At 37.8% G+C, this 21,587-nt stretch overlaps 1 protein-coding gene across 1 annotated transcript in view; it reads left to right on the top strand.

Annotated features, from left to right (window-relative positions):
• Window positions 1–10,828, top strand: part of LOC131223854 (U-box domain-containing protein 62-like) — a 39,160-nt gene extending 28,332 nt beyond the window's left edge. The window contains exons 5-8 of the mRNA XM_058219380.1: window positions 7,905–7,993; window positions 8,096–8,191; window positions 8,278–8,348; window positions 10,286–10,828. Of these exons, the coding sequence (XP_058075363.1) occupies window positions 7,905–7,993; window positions 8,096–8,191; window positions 8,278–8,348; window positions 10,286–10,412 (383 nt within the window). The 3' untranslated portion in view covers window positions 10,413–10,828. The remainder of the gene's footprint in view (window positions 1–7,904; window positions 7,994–8,095; window positions 8,192–8,277; window positions 8,349–10,285) is intronic.
• The last annotated feature ends 10,759 nt before the right edge of the window (window positions 10,829–21,587 follow it).

Genomic DNA, 21,587 nt, shown 5'->3' with positions numbered 1-21,587 from the left:
GATTTAGTGATACCCACTCTTGAGATCTATTTTGGAGAAAATGGTGGATTTAGCTATCATGTCTAATATGTCATCAAGCCTAGGTATGGGAAACCTATACTTGATTGTGATTTTGTTGATGACTCTATTGTCCACACACATGCGCTAAGCGCCGTCTTTCTTAGGTGTCAGTAAAGCGGGTACGACACATGGGCTCATGCTCTCCTGGATGAAACTCTTTCACAGGAGGTCATCTACCTGCTTCTTCAACTCTGCATGCTCTGTAGGGTTCATCTTATAGTGAGGAAGATTTGGTAGGGTCGACCTAGGGACAAGATCAGTGGCATGTTGGATGTCCCTCATGGATGGCAACTCATTCGGCAAATTCTCAGGGAATACATCCCTGTATTCCTCTAAGATCGGGGCTACCTTGTGGGGTTACCCTATTGGTACCTCTAGTGTAGCCTCTCTAGCCACTAAGGCATGCACCGTAGAATCCTCCTCAGTCACTCTTTCAAACTCTTTAGTTGTGATGATGTGGAGAGACTTAGGTGTGGATTTCCTCACTTCTTTAGGCTCACTAGCCTTCTCACCTTTCTTTTGTGCAGTGTTTTGTGGTGACATAGGATTGATTTTCTTGCCATTATGCATAAACGTACACGCATTAGAACGGTCGTAGATTGTGACGTCATTATCAAATAGCCACTGTCTGCCTAGGATGATGTGACCTACATCTATGGGCAACGCACCACACCACAGGGACTCCTTATAAGACCCGAACTCGATGGGTACAAGACATTGATGGGTGATAAGGAGGGAAGTCTTATCTACCCATGAGACTTTGTACGGGTCAGGATGAGGGGTGGCCTCTAACTTTAGACGGCCTAAGGTGCTAGTAGAAATTACATTCTAGAAACTCCCATTGTCCACAATCACCTTACAATTTTTCTCGCCACACTTGGCGATCGTGTAGAAGATAGTGTTGCGATGCCAGTCAACACTACTTCTAGTCTGGGCTAGCACACACTTGACAACTGCTAGTGTGGCATCATCACCCACCTCATCCTCATCACTCAATGATCTTACGGGCTGATATTCTTCGACTTCAGAGTCGTCCTGATCATACTCGCTATCCTGGGAATCGCCTATGACTAAGGCTTTTCCTTTGCTCTTAGTGGGACACTGAGTTGCAAAATGACTAATATTCCCACATTCGTAGCATCGTACATTCTGTCCTCCACTTGGACCAACACCAAGGACGCCTTTTCTCTTGTCATTCTTAGACTTAGGTGGAACATTCGCCTACGCCCTGGGTTGACTACCAATGTTAGGTCTAGTTCCTTGAGAACTAGTCCTAACATTAGAGTCTCAGAAATCGAACCATCTTGTGACAGGAGTCTTTAGATACTGCTCTAATTCCTGCACCACTTGGTACATATCGTCCAAATCTGTCACGAGACGAGCCCAAAGCTCACCCTGAAGATCCGATCGAAGGTCCGTCGTTACTAGAGGGTCTTCCTCAATGTCACACCGCATCATAAATTTCTCAAATTTTGCGATGTATTCCGTGACAGGCATGGATCGTTGGCGTAAAGATTGCCATTGTTCCAGGAGCTTCTGGCGATAAGAAAGAGGGAGGTACTTCTCTCTTAGCATAGTTTTCATCTCGCTCCATTGGGTAACGGGAGCTCCTCCCACCCTTTCAATCCTACGCTCATTATTGGTCCAATACATCTTTGCTTGCCCCACAAGCTTCATTTTGACAAACCGCACTTGTTGGTTCTCTGACATCTCATGCCACTCAAAATAATGGTCCATGTTAGCTAACCAATCAAGAAATGCCTTGGGGTCGAAGCAACCATTAATGCTCTGGGCATCAATCCTGACATTCTTCATGGCCCACTCGTCAGGATCGAAGCAGTCCTGATATGCCCATTCTCTGCCCACATGCCCGCCATTGGTGGGGGTCTGTCTTGGGGCTGGCCCCTCACCAACACCACCTGCCTGCGATTGCACATCTCCCCCAACAGTGGGGTTTTCCCTTTGGGATGCTTCTAATCGCTCAAGTCTAGCCTCGGTGGCGATCAGTTTTCGTTCGATATTTTTGTTGGATGTCTTTATGGCGGGTATCTTTTGGAGTAATTGAGCGAGGTGGTCGCTTAATTACTCGTTACTCATGATGGGGTGTGCCAAAACCTCTACCACTTCTAGTGAGCATACATCAAAAGCTCAAACTTGATTTTCCTAAACTCGACTCTAAGGTTTGAACAGACCTCAATATGGATGTATGATCCTATTTCTATATGATGTATGAATGCTGCAAATTTTCAGATTCAACTAGAATGAAAATACAAATCTAGAAATTCAGATTTATATATCTCACAGGACTGTGAATCTGAAAATTCAGGTTCGCAATTTCTGTGGGATGTAGATCTGGAATTATTTAGACAATACTGTATGAGAAAACGGATGATCCTGAGTTCAGATAACTCGATCTAACAAAAACCATGCAAAACCTAAAGCTTTGATACCAAATTTGATGCAGGACGGTCTAGACTAGAATGCATATGTGAGCACAAAAATGATCTAGCGAAATAAACTAAGCAAATCAAAATATTCACATTCTACATCATAGGAAAGATAATAATAAAGGGAACATGCAATGGTTGCAGACCATCATCACAATCCTGCAGTACCGTATTCAAAGCATGCGTGGATTGGATCCGGCGAGGGATGAGACCTCCCGATCTTGCATGGTTTCAATCCAACAATCAATGCAACTTCTCCAGTCTAGGAAATGAAAGGATTTTTAGAATAGGGACGACTGGAAAATTTGAGAGAGGGTTGGGATCGATTCTTAGAATTTATGGCTAAAGTCCACTTCTGCATCACCGAGTGGGCTGTTTGTTCTTTTTCTTCTTGTTCTTAATTTTCTGTTTTAGGCGAGAGTCTGCTTTGTCGCTTTCTCAGCGACCCTTCTCTCTCCTTCTTGTTTTTTTTTTTCGCTTTTTCCCCTTTTAATGATATTGCAAGTTTCCTCTTTAAAAAAAAAGAGAAAAAAAAAAAAGAGAGAGAAAAAGACTGGGCATAAAAGGAGAAGAAGGTTGGAGGGCTAGAAATAGAAGTTAGAAGAAGAGAAGAGATTAGGGGAAGAGAATAACTTACCATAGAGAGAAAGGGGAAGGAGGCACCAAGCTTTCATTAAAAAAATATTATTAGGTTTAGGGTAGAAAACACCCTATTTATAAAATTCGGATTTAAAAGAAAATGACTAAAATACCCGTGTAACAAAAGTAAAAATAAATGCGCAAAACAAAGCTTTCTAAAAAAAATAAAAATAAATCATGCGTAACAGATCAGTCTTCTAACTCATCCTACACGTGTGCCCTCCTAATGTGGGGCCTTCAATTAAACCAATGACACGTGTAAGGTCTTCAAAATCATCATTTAGTTGTGTAACAAACCATATCTTCAAAATTATCATCGGTTGTGCCATGAACCATCATCGAGCCATAAAGATGTATTCGCCGGCCGCCTTTGTCTTTGATAAACTTTGAAGGGTCTGATGTCCGCATCACAATGTCCTATTTCTTGGCCATTGTTGTAATCTTTTGTATTGTTTTTGTGTTCCTTGGCTTCAGCCCTTTTTAATGAGATTACCATTGTTCGAAAAATAAAATAAAATCCCTAGATCAGGTCAAAACCATACATTTCTTTTGTAAATTGGTCATAACTCAATTTATGTCAAAATCACATAATCAGCTGGTTTGAAAGCTACTCAATATGTTTTCAAATGGGAATAATTGTGTGTCATTGGAGCATTGTTTGGTCCCTGAAAAGCGGCCCAAAAGATAAGTAGTAGGGGGAATAAGTAGCTAAAGTAAGGTTACTAATAGAACTTGCTAATTAATTTGTTTTCTCCATATTAACTTTTAAATGTGTGAAATAGTCCAACACTATGAACCATATGGGCCCACAGATCAATCTGACCATCATAAAGATCAATAAGGCTAGATCAATCCGACCATCATAAAGATCAATAAGGCCATCATTTGAGTCCAACTAATTGATCACAGTTTCATGGATCCAAATTCAATGTTGTCAAAATCGTTAGTGTATCGCAAATCGTAATAGGGGTTGAATCGTATTGAATCTCAAATCGTAAGATTTTTTTTGATCTTCTTAAAAATATGAAAAATTAAATAAATTGTATCGAATCTTAAATCGTAAGTTTTTTTTTTTTTTTTTTTTTTACTGTTCTTAAAAATATGAAAAATTAAATAAATCAGAAAAAATTAAAAACTTGGCAATCATCCTTTTGCCATCAATATGCACCAATTAATACCATGTCATGATAGTGTTTTTATTCTTATCTTCAAGTCTTTTAAGAAAATTTCCTTAAAACATACAAGGATCCTTTAATAATTTATATTCTTGTTAACTTTCTCGAATGTAGAATCACGTTGGAAAGGCGGCATTTGATTCTGTAGACCGACCAAAAAAGATATTTTGATTGCTAACCATCATTCCACAATACATATAAGTCGACATGATCGTAACCATCCACAAAAACATTCTAGATAAACCATACATCAATTTGGCGTTTTGACCAGTTAAGAAGAAGAAATCATTATAAAAAAAGCTCTACGATTTAATGTTGAAGAGAATATATATATATAGATAATTTAATCTCTTATAAAGAACAAATTGAAACAATTTACTTTTTCTAAACAATTCTTTAAACCTCCACCAATTTAAAAACATAAAATGAAAGCCAAGTGAAGCTTAAAATAGAAGAGAACAAGTATAATTTGAATCGTAAATCATAGGATTCAAATTGTAAAATCATAAGATTCATACAAAAAGGGAATCAAAAGTGGGATTCAAATCATTTTGCTTAAGATTTGACTTAAATTGTAAATCGTAAATCATAAACCATAGTATTTTGACAACATTGGACTCACTCCACTGATTGGATATCTTGATCATGGTCACTCTTTGGCTGCTTCACAGTCCTCTTTGGTGTAGAATGGGATCACATTGATGGGATTAACACCATTTTGTTGAGTATTTGATTACAAATGTGTGGTCACCATATTAAAAGTTAGTCTAGAGATGAATTATGGTACTTTGAACTATTTATGAACATCACAAAATCTGAATAACCTTAGCTATTACATTAGGAATCAGGAGCCAGCGGAATCAACCTCCGCAAACTGCTATTTTGCATCTTCTTCCTTTAAGTTGACGCAAGCAAATTCGTTGTTTTGGGGTGGATAATCTGAATAAATGGGGTTTGATCCTGCAGCTCAATGGCGGACCAGGTGCTTTTCATCATTGAGCTATCAGGTTCTGGCCCAACTTATCTAGAATTAAAAAAAAGGAAACTAATAAATCCTTAAAAAAGAAAAAAAGAAAAAAAGAAAGGAGAAAAGAAAAAGAAACCTATAATCCACCAAATTGGGTATCTTCTTTTTTATTGCCCAAATGCCCAGAAAAAAACATGAAAACTAATAATCCAACAAATTTGGTTTCTTCTTCTTGTTGCACAAATGCCAGTGAGTCCAACGAAGTGATCCCATTGTCATATTCAACCAAATGTTGATTGCGGGTACTTTTGAAATGCCGCCTCAGTGTCTGTTGGGATATCTGATACGAGTGACAGTGCTCTTGGGGCTCAGTGGTGCTACATAATGAAGAAATGTGAAACCATGATGGTAGGATTCTGAAGGCTTCTTCTAGTTGTTGGAGATGTGGACTCAAAATGCACCTAGATTATGGCACCTTGGAAAACAGCCTAAGAGTCTGTTGGGAAATGGGATATGAATGATTTGGTTATCTTGGTGCTAAGTCATGATGTGATGCGAGATCACAATGGCTGGATTTTGAAAGTGTATTCCTGCAGATTAGAGAGGGACTCAAGAGGAGTGTAGGTTATGGTATCTTTGCACTTTCCCCATACATTTTAATGATGGAAGAATTTATGTAAATGTTAGGCAGTGGGCTTGTGAAAGGGTGGTCTCCTATGGAGATTCACTGATTTTATGGAGGTCCATGGTATTGGTAAGGTGTTGATTGTTTTCAGCTCACCGTGTTCATTGTGGAAGGCAGTGCAGATGCGAATACTTTTGCATTAGAGGGAGATTTTGGATTACTTTGGTTATTGAGATTCTGATCCTCTATTCTACTGTGGGTGTGCTTCTCTCAGTTCCGTGTTGATGTATTTTCCCCTTTTCTAAGAAAATAATCATTATCAATGGAAAAGAATGATCTTATGTTCTATTGTGATTTATTTGTTTTCCTTTTAGCTTAGTCAAATCAATTAATCAAGTGTCAAGTGAATCAAAGTAATGCAAGATTTCACCCATGACTTGGAAACCAATACAAATCCTTTCTAGTGACTTGTCAACTCGTTCTTATTCCAATTATTTTATTATATAAATTTTTTATTGTCAATGTGTGTATGTGAACGGGTGTGTGGGTGTATTGTGCCAATTGACTGTACAGTCCACCTAGATGACCCTATGTCATATGGTCCAGTCTGTCTATATTTTTATTCACTGTCCCATATTCTTATCTAGTGCACTTGGTATGTACTTGTCTTATTGTAATATAGGAGGGGCACTTCGTTCGTATTTGGTTTTATCACTTTTAGAGACATCAGCAAAGGGGTAACTTAATGAGGGAGGGAGGCCGCAGCGTGTAGCGTATGCTACTTATCATGTAGCATAGGGTACATGTGACTGAAGCTATTTTCATGAGCTACATAGTGTTAACACGAAGCTTCTTTATGTAGCTATTTAAAACGCCAACCAACCTAATGGATGGATTGGATCGGATCTCGCCCTATGTGCCATGATGGCACATGTATTGCGTGTTCATGGCCTCTATTGCACGTGTATGCTCTTAGCAAAGCTCATATTGAGGATGGGGAATTCTAAGAGCTGTTTGACTCTATAGTCTTTTAAGAGGGGTATTTGATACTCTAGGATAGCCAAAAAAAAAAAAAGCAAAAAAAAAAGAAAAAAAGAACTGGTATGTGGCATGTACTAATTCAAGATAAACCGGCTAAACTGTGCAACCCACTGTCTCTGAGGTGCAATCCAAAAGTCAGATTTTTTAAAGTCCTAACCTCAGATTTGTACGCACTAGTCTGTTGAATCAGGATCATTAGTTTGCTTTTACCTTTTTATTTTTAATTGTCCAATAAAGGCCCACGTATCTTATAGATGGATAACCAAATAAGTGCAAGTTTTGGCTCTTGGTTTATCTAAATTGGTAATTGGTGTCTCAATAATTGACAGTTTAAATTGAATTACTCAAATTGCATGTGTGCTTTCTTAACAAAATTTTAAGTGCCAGCCTATCACCAATCATATTCTGTCGGAGCATTAAACTTTTGTCTTAGAGAAGGAAGCTACGTTAAAAAGAAGAAGAAAAAACCTAAAATTAACTACATTTGTTGTGAATTTGCAACCATGTCAGTGAGTCACGCGTTGATTCGTTCAACTCACCCAGTTCCTATTTCAAAAGAATGCCATGTAAACCTCTATGACTTGCCCGAGTTTTGTCATTCGGATGCGTCACTGAATCAATCCAAAACTTGGGAAGACTTGCTCCAGTCTTGTCTGATTTTAACCCCCTCCGAGTCTATACTGAATTTACTCAGTAGGGGTTTGAAACTGATTTGACTTGGGTGTGTCCTGAGTCGACTTGGCAAGTTGGCCAACCTTGTACTAATTTACTCCTGTTTTTGCGAGCACTCCAAGTAGCTCTTATTTTTGGAAATCATTGAAAGGTGAATCTGTAATCATTCTCTGTTCTGCGGTAGCGTGTCTTTCTTTTTTCAATTCAACGATACTAGGTATTTCTTCTTTTACTACATCTCATTCTTATTTGGAATGTCTTTTCCTGCATTTGTATAGCTCTCCGCTCTGCAGTTCAGGCATTCCGTAGGGAAGAAGAGTTGCAATTTTCGAGAGCATCCAAAAGACGAAGAGACCGGTTTGAACAGGTTTGTCTTTTATGCAAGGAAATTAGAAAACCCAGTTTCTAATTAGTTTGTTCTCAATTCTCATGTATGCCATCATATCTTTTTTTTTCCTCATCCATGCAGGACAAGTGTAGTTACGGTGATCAATTTCCCATGGAATTTTCAAGGGGTAAAGGTGTTCAGTTTCCATTTGCAGTCACTGACCGGGTTATTATCAAGGTATTTTACAGAATCCCTGACTTTTGTTTGGTCCAGTCATTTGCTGTTAAAAATTTAAAGTATCATCCTGAAGAAATTTGGCTCAGGGGAACAAGAGGACACCACTACGCTTTGTTGGACGTGAAGCTGTTGTCACAACACAGTGCTTAAATGGATGGTAAGTGATTTCTCTTGGTCTTTTGTTCTATTTGTTTTCTTTTTATCTGTGCGGTTTCTAGGGTATTCAATGGGTCAGGCTGGCCGGCATGTTGGGCTTCTGGGCCTGACTGGGTCTAATTGTCAGGCCCAACAAATGAATGTGCTGGCCTTGGGATCAGGTTTGACAATTCATTGAAGCTGGGCATTAGCCCTCATTTAGACCCGTTAATGTCTAGAATGTGCAAGGTCCATGTGGGTGGGCATGGACCTGAATTTCAGTCATGAAAAGAAGTGGGCTTCGTTCGGGACCAGCCAGGCCCATTGACATTCGCAAGTCTTTTTAAGCCCAATGGCTGGGCCTGGGCTTGAATTTCAGGCCCAGAAGGAAGTGGCCTGAGCGTGGGCTGCGCCTGGTCCTGAGTTTCATTCATGAAAAGAAATGGGCTGGGCTTGGGACCAGCCAGACCATTTGACATTCCTAAGCTTGTTTTTCAAGCCCGATGGCTAGACCTTGGCTGAGGCAGACCCAGCCTAGCCATTGGCAGCACTAGCACCTCTGTTTTATTTTTGGCCTTCTTGCAAGTAAGCTTATCATGATGAGCTTGCTCATCTGTATCAGGTGTAGGATATTAGGAGAGCTGGAAATTTCCCATTCTTTGTCACTACTAATATAAATATAGACTGATTGGCTACTTAAATTTGGATTTTGCTCTGGATATAGCAAAGTGTATTCCTTTTTGGTGTCTGATATGTAGCTATGTTTATTAGTTTGGATTCATGTTGGAAGTTATGTATGGCATTAGTTTGATGCCAGCTGCCAACCTGTTGCAATCCCTCCTTTATCTGGCTGGGGACCGCTAATGAGAGCATAGAACTCCCACAGGCATGATGTAATAGACTATTACGTGGGTTGATTACAATCAACCACTATCTAGTAATCTATTACATGGGTTCCTTACAATCAACAAGTTGGGATGATGCTATGATGATCATGATATATCACTATGTTTATGACCCTAATGCTATCTTTTTTTATTATACCATAATTTCACTTGGTTTTTTTTTTTTTTTTTTTGAGTGATGTACTATATTTCAATGATTCTTAAACAGTGACAATGATTTCTGTACTTAATTGCGATCCATTGGGTGTACTTCTGAATTGGCTGTACCTTTGGAATTATTACCAGCACAAAATATCTTTCAACTCCAAGAATAGTAATTACTAGTATAATGGAATCTGGAATTTGGGTTGATGTTAACTGCTATGGGTACTACCTCCTTCATAACATGTGTCACATTTATGGTTAGAACTTCATATTTCTCAAGCCACTTCAAACTTTCAACTCCAATCAAAACCATTAGTTAGCCCATTTTAAGTTAGCTTTCCCACGAACCAAAAATCACCCAAAACTTGATACTTGAGTCCTCCAGAAAACTCGAGCCCATTTTATGGTGAATCTCCTACGGATAGTCTGACAACATTCTTGAATGGGCCCTCAGAAGTGGAGGGGTACCTTCCCTTGTCATTGTACACCTCAATCCCACTTGGCCAAGGGTTGTTGAGGTACAAAACCCTTCTGATAGCCCCGTTCTCCACTAACAACCAGCTGTGAAGGAAATTCTGGGCACGTTGGTTGCACAAGAGCCCGTTGTTCAGACAATCCTAACTGCTTGATTTGAGCATAGAACATGGGCCATTGTTTAGCCTTATTCCAATTTTCCATTTCAACACCAAATCAATTGGTTGGGATTTCTCTGACCAACCTAATTTTCATTCCAGGTCATATCTGTGTGGCTGTGATTTCTTGATGACTGGCCTGAAACTAGACATACCTGCCCTGCTCGTCTTTGCTAGCATGTTTAGTTACCTTGTCTGCATGTGGCTATCATTTACATAACTTCAGGATATTGTGAAATCTTATATCTTGTATATTTTTAATACCTATTGTTTGTCAGGTATGTGGTAAAGACATTGGATAATGCAGAGAGTGTCAAATTGCAGTACCGTTCTTTAGCAAAGGTTCCAGGTAATCCACCCTCCAATACGACTTCATGTAAGTCTGCTACTCCAAACTGGCTCTAATTCTTCTACCCGTGCAAATGGGAGGGGTGATGCAAGCATCAAAGTGGTAGCCTCTAGGTCCATACAAATCTTCTCATACTATATGCATGTGCTCCTGATTGATGACGTGATAGTCATGTAGACCATGCATGATATCCTCTAGCAGATGCATGCTGGTTGGAGATTACATAATCATGTCCGCATTTAGACATGTATTCATTTTTCACTTTGCAAAGAAAAAGAAGAAGAAAGAAACCGAATATCCAACAAGCAAGGTTTGTGCCAACGGGCTTATTGATCTGTCTTTAGCCATCTGATTATGTGAAGAAACATAAGCTTTGGATTGCTTCAATCTGCGTATTGATGAAAATGTACCCATGATCTTGTTTTGTTAAATTCTCTGAGTTTTGTTATATAAGCTACTTTATTGTAATCCACATAGATCTGTCTGTCCCCGCAGCATTGTGTAACATCAGCCTTTTGGTAGTTGGATTAATTCATCTGTTCAGGTAAATGTTGTCGAATTGATAATGGTAAGTACTTAATCATCCTATACAACTGTTGCTGATCCCATCCATACAATTTGGAGGGCATACAATCACTTCAATTTGTATCATGTCTGGGCCCATTGTAGTTGGGGCTTACTACACTTGGTGGATTAAAACTGTCTATTTGCTGGCCCATTGTGGATGGACTATGGGACTTAATTAGTTAAAAAAGGGTCCCCATTCTCATAACTTGTTTTTTGTTATACATTGTAGTCGTCATGACATGCATGTTGTGCATGTATCCAACCAACCGTGGACGAGGTGTGCCTGGAAATTCATATACTTGTTTGGGTAATCCTAGCCAGTAGCCACTAATTGGACAAGTTGTAGAGGTGACAATCGGGCTGTAGGTGGGTTCGCAAATACGGAGATCAAGTGCCTTGACAGCTTAGACATTGGTGTTTAGCGTGGGATTGATTTTCCAATTACGTTTTATTTTATTTTTCTTTCACTGACATCCATTTTAAAGAGGAATTAACCACAGGCTTTGGACTTTGGAGTACTATTTTTTATTTTATTTTAATTTTCTTTCTTCCTTTTCCTTTTACAGTTTGGCCCAGGGCCGAATTTCAGTTAATCTAAACGATTGATCAGTTATCCACGAAGTGTGGAGGGACCATGCCCTAGCTTACTTCTAGTCACCAATCCTTGGCCTGTTTTCGGTTGCCCCAGCTTACTTCTAGTCATCATTCCTGGGCATTGTTGATGAACCATTTTATCAAGGAGATTCTGAGCCTGGTGCATTCATGGAGGGCCCACTGATCAATATTCTAGACCACTGAAACGTTTGCTCGGATTGTTGGAATCGGTAATCCAAGTGTACAGTCGGTCTGGGATCATCCTATGATGCTGTTGATTTTTAAAACCTTGAGTCTCATAGCCCAGTCGTAATGTTAAGGGTCCGTTTGGGAAACCTTATTTCCAGGAAATTGTGAGAAAAGAAATATTGTTTCCCTGTTTGTTTTTCAACCAGATTTTTGGAGAAGAAATTTAATATCTATTCTCAAGTTCACTGTTGGCAAAACAAAAAATTCTCTTGGAAAATTTTGTAGGCAGTCACTAGCATGTGCTAGATTAGCACCTGGGATGCTTAGGGATGAACAGTGGCACTTGCTGCATATACATGTGTGGGTACTTGTGTGGGTACTTGAAGCTGAATTGTGGCACGAATAGTGCACCATTGGCACATGGCATATTTGGAGGATTGAAGATGGACAATATCATATATTGTGACACATTGGTGCATGTGGGTATTGGCAGAAGGCATATTTGGAGGATTGAAGATGGACAATGGCATGTGTGACACATGGGTGTATGTGGGGTGCAAAAATGAATTATGTTACATGTGGCACAATGGCACACATGGGGCGCAAGAGAAGATGGATGGTCACACATGTGTCACATTAGTACATTGGAAGCTGTGGGGCACAATATAAGATGGATGGTGGCACATGTGAGGCATGATTGAAGATGGACAATGTCTCATTTGGCACAATGTGGCATCTGTGAGGCGATTGAACATGGATGGAGGTGTATTTTTTTACTTTTAAATCTTAAAAAATTCATTTTCCTTCCATTGTGAGAAAATGTTTTTTTTCTTTTTTAAAAAAAATTTCTCCTAAAGAAATGCGTAACAAATAATGGAAAGTGTACTTCATGGTAAATACTATTTTCTTTCCTTTCTTTCCATTAATCCAAAAAGACTGAAGGATTTTTGCATATTCCCAAATACAAATGGCAAGTTTGCAAATATTTATATTAAAAATTTGCTTTTGCAAATGAACACAAAAAAATTGCTTTTGCAAAATAAACACATCATCAATTCACGGTTATAATAAATAATCACATTTCCGTTAATTTCCTAGTAATTCTGTCAACGCCTGCAAGAAAAATGGCAAAATTGGTCATATTTGTTAATGACGAAAATGCCCTCTTGATTTCCAAATGGCGACAAGCCCCACTGGTAAAAGATTTATTTATTTAATTAATTTAACATCCACCATGGTTGTTGGGCCCAACAGATGGACGATTAGGATTGCGTCGGTGCATCCCACGGATAATTCCTCAAACCTTGGAGGAAAAAAAAAAAAACTTAAAACGTCTTCTACTCTTTTAAAAATCTTTTCATCTTCTTCATCGTCGGTTGTTCTTTGTGAATGAAAGGGAAGAGAGAGTCAGAGACAGACGGTCGCAGGGATGGAAGATGGAGGGAGCATGGGAGAGGAAATTGAGAGAATGGAAGAAGAAACGGAAAGGATGGGATCTGGTGGACTAGGGTTTTTTTTTTTTGCAACGAGAGAGTGCAACCTTTTAGATGGGGCAAAATGTCTGAAACCTAACCGTCATTAATGAAAAATGGAGTGCAACCTTTCAGATGGGGCAAACTGTCTAATAAAAGCTAACCATCGTTAATGAAAAATGGGTATTTGCAACAATAATATATTAATAGTGGTTATCTGTAAAGTAAATAATTTAATGTGGGTATAGGTAAATTCCTAGTTATTGACATGGATGTTTGCGATTTTTAATTTTTAATTTTTAATTTTAATTTTAATCTTCTTGGAAGTAAAACAGAACTATTTAATTCTTCCAAAAGTTCATGCAGCCCAAAGGATGCAAAAGGGGTCAAGGAAAATGAGAGAGAAAAAGAGAGAAGAAAAAACCCATACCCTGGACAGGGAAAAGAAGGATAACTCACGTATCGGGCCAGGGAAAGAGCCCACACCTCATGCCATGGAAAGAAGAAGGAAAGCATGTGAAGAGTTGGGATTAAAGAAATGAAGCTAATTCAATCTCCGAGATAATACGGATTGAGGAATTGGATGGGGCATTATTGAGCTTAGAGATAAGCGCTATCATCATCTCCCCTCCATGCTTATTGATCAGAAACCTCAAATTTCGGGCGAAAAGTCTGATGTTTAAAGAGGAGGATTTAGGCTTAACAATCACATGCTAACAACCTTTATTGTGCACTTTGATGAGGATACCTGAAATAACATAAATCAATCTCATTAAGCAGACTCTTGTCTCCTGGTCCTTAATCGTCAGCGTCAGTGATAACACCATAGATAATCCTAGAGGAAGGGGAGAAACACAAGAGGCTAGTCTTGGAGGAGTTAGGCACAAGAAAACGTCCATTTCCCGTAGTCTTTAATTGTTGATTTCGAATTCTGCTTGGGATTATGATGTATAGATGTCGGGAGGTTCTAAGCAACTGAAATATGCATAGCATTGGCCACAACAATAGTGGGCTTGAAGATGAATAAAACTCGGGAACTCAACTCCTTTAGAATATGTTTCAGATCTCCATTGGGAGGGAGATTATTGAAAAGACAGTTATGTTTTTCTCCTCTAAATGTGCCAGGCAAGGTTGGGAAGCATTGACTTTTCTTAAGATTGCTAACATGGTCTTATAGAAATTTGAGCAAGATGGTTTTCAAATCGAGTAATAGAAAGGGAGGAGATGGTAGAGTCAATGAACTTTTGGTGAATATTCTCCCAGAGCCAGGAGATATAAGGGCACTCAAAGTAGATATGATTAATAGTTTCCAAGGAGCGTGAGCAAAACTGCTAGTGACTGTCAGTGGTAATATTTAACCTTATTAGCATATCCTTTGGTCTTTAAGCTTTTTAAGGAAAAACCATCCGAACTACAATAGAGTGCTTGGGGGTGTTACCTTGAGCCATACTAAATCAGTTTAGGGGACTAAGGTTCTCTTGGGTTGACAAGCATGTACTGTCGAGCTTAAGGAAATAAGGCCATTTGGAGAAATGATTTCATGAACAAAGGCAATCTGTCTCATTTGAGTAAATATTTTTCTAAGCCCAGAAGTTAATGGATAAGGGGATTGTCACTCACTATTTTGAATAAACATACTCACTTTAATGTGCAACCCCATTACCAAATCCGCTATAATATGCTCACTATACAAGTCTACAAGGCTGCCCTCTCTTAGCCAAGGGTTATATATACCAGAAGGAGGTGCTATTCTCCATGCCAACTAGGAATCTTATATCTCTTTTGAAAATGTTACAAATATAGAGGATATTATGTCAGGCCCATGACACATTAGAAGAGGGAATAACGTGCCAGATAGAACCATTTTTAATGTATTTTTTATGATCCCATTTACTCTAAAGGTCATCTTCCTGGCAAATGATTCTCCATAAATTTTTTTTTTTTTTAATTTTTTAATTTTTAATTTTATTTATAATGCATGCTGTGATAGTGATTTCATGGAGAAGGATCTCAAGACCCATCACTCTTAGACTTACAGATTTGATGACAGTAAATGGAATGAACGTAAAACCTTTCCAAAGGAAATTCCTAATTCTCCTTTCCAGAATTATTTGAAATAGCCGTTGGGAAGGTGGAAATCATGAGACTAGAAGATATGAAGAATTGAGAGAGTTGACTTGATTAGCTTCAGCTTTCTAGCAAAAGAAAGAAGATTAGCTTTTCACCCTCCCAACTTCGCATTGAAATTATTGATAAAGGATTGACAATATCTAATATGTGGCTTTGATGAGTTTTTTTTATTTTTTTTATTTTTTTTTATGGTATTAGTGCATTGATTTGTGCATCTTGTTTATAATCGTGTGAGTCCATGTGTCATGTAGTTGGTTGAGCCTTTGGAAGCTGAAGACCAAAGAAACAAGATAACATGAGCATCAATGAGCAAAGAGCAGGTAAATGAAATGCCTTGGTGACCTTAACTCTTGATCCAAAATAACCATTTAACCTTTACACGATTCTTAACCTTATAGGTAAACCTTGTTGATTATTCATTATCCTTAGGAGCCTAATTGGAACATGATAAGTAAGGCTAAAAGAGGTGTAAAGCTTTTGTGAAATCGTATGCCCAGAACATCAATCTTTCGAGTGGTGTTCGATCTTATCGAGTAGTCCTTGAGAAGTCTTTGATGAGGGGTCTTCAATGGCATCGAAGGCTACTCGATAGAATTGAGTAAGTAATTTAGATATGTCTAGCGGCTTTTGATATTTTATTTGAGTTCCTCGGTGATATTGAGGACCCATTGAAGGGTCCCCTTGATGCCATCGAAGACCACTCGATAGAATTGGGTAGTAGTCAGTAACATTTTAATTGGAAACTTGATTTTCTCGATGTCATCAAAGGATCGCTTAATGCCATTGATAAAACCATTTTTGTTCATTTTTTAACCGTTTGAACTCAAACTTTATATAAGGCATTCAGTTCTTGAGCATTTGAATAAATTTTTGGTACAATAGAAGCCTAGGTGATTCCATGATTATATCCCTCATTCCAAGCTTTTAAGTCCATAAGATCTAAGTTATCTTTCATGTGATTCATCACCTGAAAGAGGATTCCAACATTAATGTTGAAGATGAACTTGATTTCTACCTTGTTTCAAATACTAGACTTGAACTAATAGTTAAATCCTTATCTAAACCCTCTAAAACACCAATCTAGGTGAATCCCCTAGGCATTACAACTTTTCGCTAGTTGTATAAGATTCTACCTAACTTCCTATCACCTTGCTTACCTCAAAGGAGCATCACATGGCTTGCGTTTGATCATTGGAGCAGAAGCATTGGCATCATAATCGATGGAGCAAAGGAGAGATGATTGTAGTGAAAGAGAGCATCGATCAAGCAACCTAAGAAGGCGCTACAAAATGGGTTCAATTCGACAAGTAAGTTATCATTTGTAAGAGTCAACGTACACTCATTCCTTATGTAGGATTGAGTGTAAGAATTTAAATTGCCAAACTCGGATAGGTTCTTATGTAGGAGTTAAATTGAAGTCCTTGTGTAGGACACCATATACGGGTGTGTATGTGTTAGTCTCTAAGTGAGCTTCCGAGGGGAGTAAACGTAGGTCCTTGGATTAGGACCAAAGTTGTTGGTTAGCTAATAGAAAACTAACTCAAGTCTTTTGGGGGAGCATCCGGTAGGAGTGTACACTTGGTAGGTTCTTATGTAGGACCGACGTTTACGATGAGCCTATATAAAACCATGTAAGTCTCCGAGGGAGCAGATCCTTGTATAGGATTGTAAAGGTTAGAGGTGAACCTGATTTAAAACTTTCGATAGTGAAATCTAATACACTCATGGGTTGAGTGCATCCGTCAGGAGTTGAGTTGAAAAATCGAACCATTATAATTCTTGTGTTTGAGATTTTCTTTAATCAGTTGTTTAATTATGCTTATGTGATGAATTAATGAGTTATATGTATGCATGATTAGATGAATGTTAGGATTAGATAAGTAGCACATCCCACACCGACATGTACACTATCATGTTTATATATTAGTCCTTTATAATCTATATGATTGGACCCATTATTGGCTTCGAAGCCTGAGTGTTACATTGCCTTAGTTTAAGTAAGCAATTGTGTGTTTAAAAAGTATAAATTTTATTTGGTCCTAACCACCCCCTCTAAGAAATAACATCATTTCTATAACTCTGCCAAGCTTCCGTGCATAGCTCGTGGGCTTTCCATGCGTAATTTCAATTGGTATTAGACCCGACCTCCGACTCGGAAGTCAAAAAGGAGACAAGGTCGAGCTCGACGTCCCACCAGCAAGAGGGACCATGAATCTCTATGTAAGGGATCTAACTGCTCGACTAAGGAGATAGCTCGGCATAATCCAGCTCGATATAACCCAGCTCGGCATGCCCAGGTTGGCGCGTCCTAGGTCGATATGCTTCAGGTCAGATTGGACCGCCTCCTAATGAGATCTAACTTCACTTGCCCGAGATCCTGGCCGAAAATCTAGGAAGCCTATTGCGATACGGATTCGTCTGGGATCTCAGCCGAGAATCTAGGGCGATCATTATGACTCCCAATAGGATTGAAATCCTAATATAAAGATATCCTACTAAGTAAGGAGATCTCCCCTACGCCACCACCTCTCCTCACTTATATATGGGAGTCCCTCTGATGGTGAAAGGTACGCTGTTCACAACCCCAAGTGCGGGGTGGCGCTGTAGACTAAACTTGTACATATTCTTGAAATTAACTAGAATTAGAATAAGATCTAAACCTAAATCTGGAATAAAAGAGAGTATTTGTGAATGAAATTTCAATAATAAAAAGGAAACTAGAGCGCCAAGGATCCACTTGTAGCTATCAAGATGCTACCTCACTTGATTCAAGAAATACAATTAGAATTGGAGTCTTATCTTATCCAATTGGAGGATAAAGCAATTAGATCAAAGCTTTGGACTTTTTATTAAACTAGTCCACATATGAAGGAGTATTGTGATGATTGGAAGAAAATTCATGCATCCACCATGCCCAAGAGACGATGATGAATCACGAGTTTTACCAATCTCACAATCTCAAAACAGGAAAAGAAGATATTCAAAGCTATCACTGCATCTGTTGTAATTTAAGTCACAATAAAGCATAAATAATTGAAAATATTCCTTAAATTCAAACTAAAAATCAATGGGGTTCAACATAAATAAGAATCAAATCAAGATAATCATCCCAACATGCTACAAGCTTCACCTCTTAGCCTTAGTTAAGAGGTTTAGCTAACCATAGACATGATTGAAACTAAAATCCTTAAACAAAAATTAAAAATAGATAAGAAAAAAAAAACTCTATATTCGACCTTCTCTGAAAACCAACTCAAATTTACGCACTGTGCGTAATGCCTTCGATGTCATCGAACGTAAATTGAATTCGAAAGTTGTGCCTTTTCGTACTTCGTAACTTTTCATGTCATCGAACATACCTTCGATGTCATCGAACTGTCCTTTGATGTTATCGAAGGGTGTTCAATCAATCAAGAATGTATCTAGAGTGTTTCAGTGAGTTGCTCTAAAAATCTATAAAAATCTCGATGTCATCAAATAGGGCTTCGATGTCATCGAGAAATGCATCCAATTTGTCTAGCAACCAAACTCGATTTTCATGTAATTCTTTGATGTCATCAACCCGTGTTCGATGTCATCGAACACTTGCTTTGATGTCATCGACCCATGTTCGATGTCATCGAATACTTGCTTTGATGTTATCGACCTGTGGTCGATGACATAGATAATGAAGTTCAGATTCTTTGATTTTCTACACTTTGCACTTTTGACTTCATTCTCCACATCGTTTCGTTGAATCTTGGGGTCTTGAAATCTTCAATCTTAGTCTCTTAAGATTCATCCCTTGCCTTGGTTATTCTTGAGGATCAAATCCATGCTTTCAACATTCTTTTCAATCCAAGCTCTTAAACTTACATCGCAATACAAACATGTATAAAATATACCCATTAAGCATTATCATGTTCATAAAACCAAGATATAAACAGGGGGAGTATGCAATATTTAACACTCAACACACACCCCAACTAGCATTTTATTAGTCCCGAGCAAAACATGCATGACATAATCTTCAATTTTCGATGTTCAAATTACTATCAGAAAACAATCTTTTGTGAAAACAAGTATGAATGAGTATAATCCAAAGAAGGGAGAGTGAAAATTTAAAAACCTAGAGCCGAATCACACGAGCAATCAATCAAATAGGTTCTTCCTCACTTACTTAAGAGCATAAATTCATATATCAAGTTTTTCCAATGTGCTTAGTGAATTCCAACTTACTTTCCATAAAAATACTATCATTTCATAATGTTAGTTATACTCATCACCTTAAGATTAATTGAATAACCAAGTGCTGATTCCGAACTTATTCCCATTTTTTTCTTTTTATAGTTTTTTATTTTATATCGACGGTCTTTTTCTTTATTTATTCATTTTTTTTTTCAGTTTTTTCATTTATTTATTTTCAATCTTTTCCAGTCTTTTCTTCTTACATGACCTTTTTGTCGATCTCACAATTTTTTAACTAGTTCTTTTCATCTTTTTAAAGTAAATAAAATTCTCCAAACCCAATTCTCAACATCTATCAATGATACACATACTAACAATTAGAAATTCTAGCATTATTCATAGAAAGCAAATCGAAAGTGTCTTGTGACTTAGATCAACATAATATTCAAACTTCCTCTTAATCAATTAAATGAAAGAACTTAAGTGATAGTCTACTCAGTTGATCAAACTTCAGCAATTCAAAGTTCAATCTCTATCTTATTATCATACTCAAAACATTCTTAACTGCACAAACTATTGCTTTCCAACTGGGTTTTTAATTTGAAAAATTGAAAATTTTCAAAATTTGCTCAAAGACTAAAAAAAATACTCATTAGTTTACCTAATCCACACCCTCAACCTAAAACCTACATTGTCCCCAATGTAAAAGATATAAGCATGCAATGCATATGAGGCAACGAAAAGAGAGGGAAAGTGATGGAAATGTAGTACCTGAAAAAAGGAGAATTTAAGCTTTTCCAAAGTTCTCAACATGTAATGGGTTAGTACAAAGACTAAACATACTGAAAAAATAAACTATCCTAATCCTAAATCCTAAATCCTATAAAAGCAATAAACCTAACTACACCTCCATCAGACTAGGAGGTCAATCTTGATACACAGGATCAATCAGAGGTATGGACATATCCTCTAAATTAAACTTCTCAATAAATGGCTTAAGATGATGTCCGTTTACTTTGAAAACATTGTCATTTGTCAGATTCTTTATCTCGATGGCCCCATGAGGATAAATAGTAGTAACAATGAAAGGACCGGTCCAATGAGATCGAAGATTACCCGGAAAAAGATGTAATTAAGAATTATAAAAAAATACTTTTTGATTTGGTGTAAATGATTTTTGAAGGATATTTCGATCATGGAACACCTTCATCCCGTCCTTGTAAATTCTCGAGTTCACGTATGTGTCATTTCGAATTTCTTTAAGTTTGTTCAATTGAAGCTTGCGAAGTGAGCTAGCGTTGTCCAAATTAAAGTTCAGATTTTTGATAGCTCAATAGGTTCTATGTTCTAGCTCCACAGGCAAGTGACAAGCTTTCTCATAGATGATTCTAAAGAGAGGCATTCCAATGAGGGTCTTAAAAGCTGTATGGTAAGCCCATAAAGCATCAGTCAAGCAGATTGACCAATCCTTGTGGTCGGGGTTAACCATTTTTTTTTTTCAGAATTTGCTTAATTTTCTTATTGAAAATCTTGGCTTGCCCGCTTGTCTGCTGGTGAAATGGAGTGCTCACCTTATGAGAGATGCCATATTTCTTCATTAAGTTCTTAAATGACCTATTGTAAAAGTGTAACCCTTTATCACTGATGATGGCTTGAAGTGTTCCGAATCGGAAAATGATATTTTCTTTTAAGAATTTAATAACCGTTCGATGATCATTATTCTAGCACGGGATCTCTTCAACCCATAACACGGGATCTCTTCAACCCACATAGTGACATAATCTACTGCTAACAATATATATATATATATATATATATATATATATATATATATATATATATATATATATATATATATATATATATATATATATATGCAAAGGATTGAGGGAATTGCCCGATGAAATCGATGCCCTAGCAATCGAACGCGTCAATGATAAGAATTGGATTTAATGACATCATATTTTGATGGGACAATCCTAATTTTTTACAACGCTCATAAGCTTTGCGAAACTCATGAGTATCTTTGAACATAGTGGGCCAGTAAAAGTTGTACTGCAGAATTTTGGCTGTAATCTTTTTAGTAGAAAAGTGACCACCATATGCCTGAGA

The sequence above is a fragment of the Magnolia sinica genome, chromosome 13, assembly GCF_029962835.1.
Source record: "Magnolia sinica isolate HGM2019 chromosome 13, MsV1, whole genome shotgun sequence".
Taxonomy (NCBI): domain Eukaryota; kingdom Viridiplantae; phylum Streptophyta; class Magnoliopsida; order Magnoliales; family Magnoliaceae; genus Magnolia; species Magnolia sinica.
This window is presented reverse-complemented; position numbering and strand designations above follow the sequence as displayed.